Genomic DNA, 4,106 nt, shown 5'->3' with positions numbered 1-4,106 from the left:
AAAATAAACTTATTTTAAGATAATCATGCAATATTATTTTCATAAGTCTGCATTTAAAATAGTTATGTTTTTATTGAATCCACAGGTCTATTAAAGTTCATCGCATTTTCCGTCGTTTTTAAAATTCAGAGAAAATAATAGATTTTGAGGAAAGTTAGCTATTATCCCTTCAAAAAACTTCAAAAAAAGGATATGGTTTACCTACTCTACCAATGAAATCCCTTTTCTTCCGGCAAAATTAATGGGTGAAAATATCGTGTTACACTAGATATTAGATAAACCACACCCATCACTACATTACTACTACAATTCTTGTGTTACCCAAACTCAATGAGATATTCTCTCTAAGCATTGGTCATAAACCAAATATACAGCACTAAACCAAATATACTGAAATTAATTGCAGAAAACAGAATTTATAATTATAACTCAAATTCACAAAAGCTAAAACTTGTATAGTGTACAAATGTGAGGCACCTCAAATCTTGGCAGTGCACAACACACCTAGTTTTTTAACCAACATCCTAGAAATCACATTTTCTTTATTTTTTTCTTCTTCCATTCCACCTTCTGCCTGCTCTATTACTCAACACCTAAACCATACAACACACCAGAATACTTCTCCACTGCTCCATTGAAGAACTTCTCCCTCATCTTCATGAAAGCGGCCGATGTCAGCAAGCTGTCCGAGCCCGCCTGGTGAGAGATCCCCACTCTCTCCACCTCCAGCAGCTCCGCCAGCTTGCTCAGCCCGCCATGGAGGCTGTTCGAGAACTTCATCAGATGCTTGACGTCGTACAGGACTGGGAAATACACTTTGATCAAGGTGAAGAACCCTTCCTGCGACTCCGGCAGCTTCCTGCAAGTCAAGATCTTGAGCAAGTACCCGAAATCATAGCCGCTGTGGAACGTGATCCAATGCATATCTCCGTTCAGAACAATCCCAGACGACATCAGGAGCTCCCCGAACCTCAATGCATCAATGCCCTTGTCAGTGTTCTTGGTGAAATCAATGCCGCTCTGGCGCAGGAGCTCGATTGATTCCAGTGCTGCCACGTCCTCGTTTGGGTTGAACTCGCGGAAGTTGAACTGCCAGATGCAGTACTTATCAGTGCCGCAAGTTGGCAAGTTCCCCTTGTCGTCGGAGAATGTTAGCCCCAATTGAATCAGTTTCAGCAAATCCACATTGTCTCTCAATGTGTGGTAGTGGACATCATTGGTGTTCTTGAAATTTCCCACCGGCCGGATCACGATACCGGGGAACTCAGTGTCCATGGCGATGAAGGGATAATCATCAACAATCTCACGGATCAGCGCGAATTCTGCATCCAGATTGTCGGCATAAACCTCCCGGATTTGAATCGAATCGCTTTTATGTAACACAGACATTTTCACAAACACAATCAGAGCAAGTTGACCACAATATTTAAAATCGAAAACCCCCAAATTTCCCTGTACCGACACGATTAGAATTAGATCTTGGGAAGAGCACGAGAAGCAGATCTGTTGAAAAAAAGTCGTCGTTTCTTCACGAAATCAGCTGAAACACACCAGATCTACGCGATCCGCTGAAATAAGAGTAAACCTTAAATTAAAGAGCTGGATCGCGAACTTCTGATGTCCCAAACGCTCAAGTTTTGAGCTTTAGGAGAACCCCCGAAACCAAAGGATTAAAGATTCATGATTTATAAACCAGATCTGCAAAAAACAAAAACCAAAACACGATATCAGCTCGAAATCAACAAATCCTCACAAATCAATTAAGCAAAAATCAGCATCACAAGTTTCCAATTCAGATCCAAAAAAAAGGTACTAAACCTAATCAAACACATACAGAAGCAATCGATTCAGAAAGGATTAACCTTTTTTATGGAATAGAAATGAAATTACCTGAGAAACTCTAAATTCAAATGAGGCGAACCAGTCAAATATAGGAAGGATACACACAACAAGTAAGTATTATACGGTGTACAGATACAGGAGGAGAGCGGGATTGGGCCTCGAAATGAGAACTGCGAAGCGAATAAAAAACCGAATAGAGAAGAGATAGAGAGAGAGTTCTTTTAGAAAGTGATGTGAACACAGATGCGACGCATTTTCCTGTGCTGGGCATCAAAAGAAAAAGGAAAAAAAGTTAGATGGATTTCGATTCCAGCGCTTATTTAGTTGTTTTTTAGAGCCTGACAATTATCCCTTAATTTTAAATTGCAATCTATTCCCAGTATTTCTTTAATCACTGTATAGATTTTTTGCTTCATTTTCATGTTTTGATTAAATGCTCTCCTATTTGCCTTTTCATATGAAATTATAGTAAGCATTAATTACTTAGTGTGTTTTGTTTACTTCTCTCCATATTCAATCATGTTTCACTTTTCTTTCTCATTACGAATTTTAGGCAATGTTTCATTATACCAATGAATTCGGGTTTCAATTATAAATTTCATTATTTTATCATTTATCACTAAGACAAAATAGGCAAATCAATAAATATTTTTAATTCTACACATTTGGCATTAGAAATTTCAATATTTTTTTAGACGTATCTCTATTTTAATCTCTTATCCTACATATTTTTTATATTTTTTCATATTTTATTCTTTATTAGTAACAAATTCAACTCCAAATAAAAACAATTCGAACAAGACCGAGTAAATAACACAAGCAAGAAAATAATAAGGAATACAATCATGCAACACAAAGACTACAATAGATAACAATCAAGCAAGACTGTATAGAACGGGCATGCATAAGACAGAACGACTCAATATTCACCGCTCATAATATTGAATGTACTTTACCACACTTCAAATATGCCAACCCAGTGAAAATTAAGATTGACTAACCGTTGTCATTTGCACTAATACTAAATTTAAAAATATTTTGATCATAAAGTAAATTTTAAAGGTAGATTAATATCATCATAACATTTAATTTACTAGTACATTATAATGACCATTAACATAGATACTTACATTTATTTTTCATGCAAATTTATTCTAGCAAACCTATGCGATTAGGATTTCGTTAAAATGCTTGTAAAATTACTTTTAGGTTTATATATAGCGTGCAAAAATAATTTGAATAGATGGAGTTATATGAAATTTAAAATTTTAAAATTTATTTAAGCAATGCCAACTGTAATTGAAAATGGTAAATGTAATTATATATTAAAAAAATATATTTATATAGCATTGAGTTTACAGTATTATAATATTGAATGTATATATCATTATAAGTAAATTCCGTGATTTGGTCAAATTTTACAATAATCGAGATATTATCATAATCGATTGTGATATTAATTGACATAATTACTCTTAATCGTTATAATAAATTAAATTTAGTTGTCACTTGTCATATGTCATATATCTTACTCATTTGATATTATAATCCTAATTTTGATATTTGATTTAATTATATAAAATGAGATTTGATTCAGTTTTAAATTTAATTAACCCTGTATAGGATAACCTGCATTCGTAATTTCACATCCCAATTTTTTTTAAGAAGGTTAAGATAATTAGATTACTCCAACTTTTCAAATAAATCAGATGAAGCGTCAAAGTAAATATTACTAGTATTATTTTGAAAATCCTGAGACAAATTTTACACAGTTTTATTTTAATTGATATTGGATTTATGAGATGTTGCAATTATAATTAGTGATATTATTTGTTCGGAACAAGTGATATCACTTTTTCAATAATACCATTTGGTATATGAAATACATTAATTTTCTCCATAAGAGCATCCACAGTGGGGCGCCCTAAAGCCCGCCCTATGCACCGCCACGTCAGCATTTTATCCTCATGCCCTTTCACCTGCAGTGGGGCGCCCTAAACATTTTCTTCTATTTGAATACTTAAATAACTACAAAAATTGGGGAAAACCTTCATTTCATTTATAAAATTAATACATTACAATGCGAATTAAAAAAAATGCAAACTCATCGACGGCGCTTACGGGGCCACACTTCTTCAATCATGGTTGGACTACCGTCCTCCGAGGAACTTCGGTCGTCGTCGTGGTTCATTTTGGTTTGTGAGAGATGCGAGAAATGTTCGTATGAAAAATAGAATGACAATCGAGGTTTAAATAGACAAATT

The 4,106-nt window shown here is 34.4% G+C and overlaps 1 protein-coding gene across 1 annotated transcript; it reads right to left on the bottom strand.

Moving 5' to 3' along the window:
• Window positions 1-415: 415 nt before the first annotated feature.
• On the bottom strand, window positions 416-2,158 carry LOC121748447 (probable CCR4-associated factor 1 homolog 7). The gene is made up of 2 exons (XM_042142816.1): window positions 1,891-2,158; window positions 416-1,698 (listed from the first exon to the last, which is right to left on the bottom strand). Exon 2 carries the CDS (start codon window positions 1,387-1,389, stop codon window positions 583-585), a length of 807 nt encoding a protein of 268 aa, XP_041998750.1. The 5' UTR covers window positions 1,390-1,698; window positions 1,891-2,158; the 3' UTR covers window positions 416-582.
• Window positions 2,159-4,106: the final 1,948 nt, after the last annotated feature.

Source organism: Salvia splendens, chromosome 9 (assembly GCF_004379255.2).
Source record: "Salvia splendens isolate huo1 chromosome 9, SspV2, whole genome shotgun sequence".
Classification (NCBI taxonomy): Eukaryota; Viridiplantae; Streptophyta; class Magnoliopsida; order Lamiales; family Lamiaceae; genus Salvia; species Salvia splendens.
The sequence above is the reverse complement of the archived record's forward strand: the minus strand, read 5'-3'. Positions and strand labels throughout refer to the sequence as shown.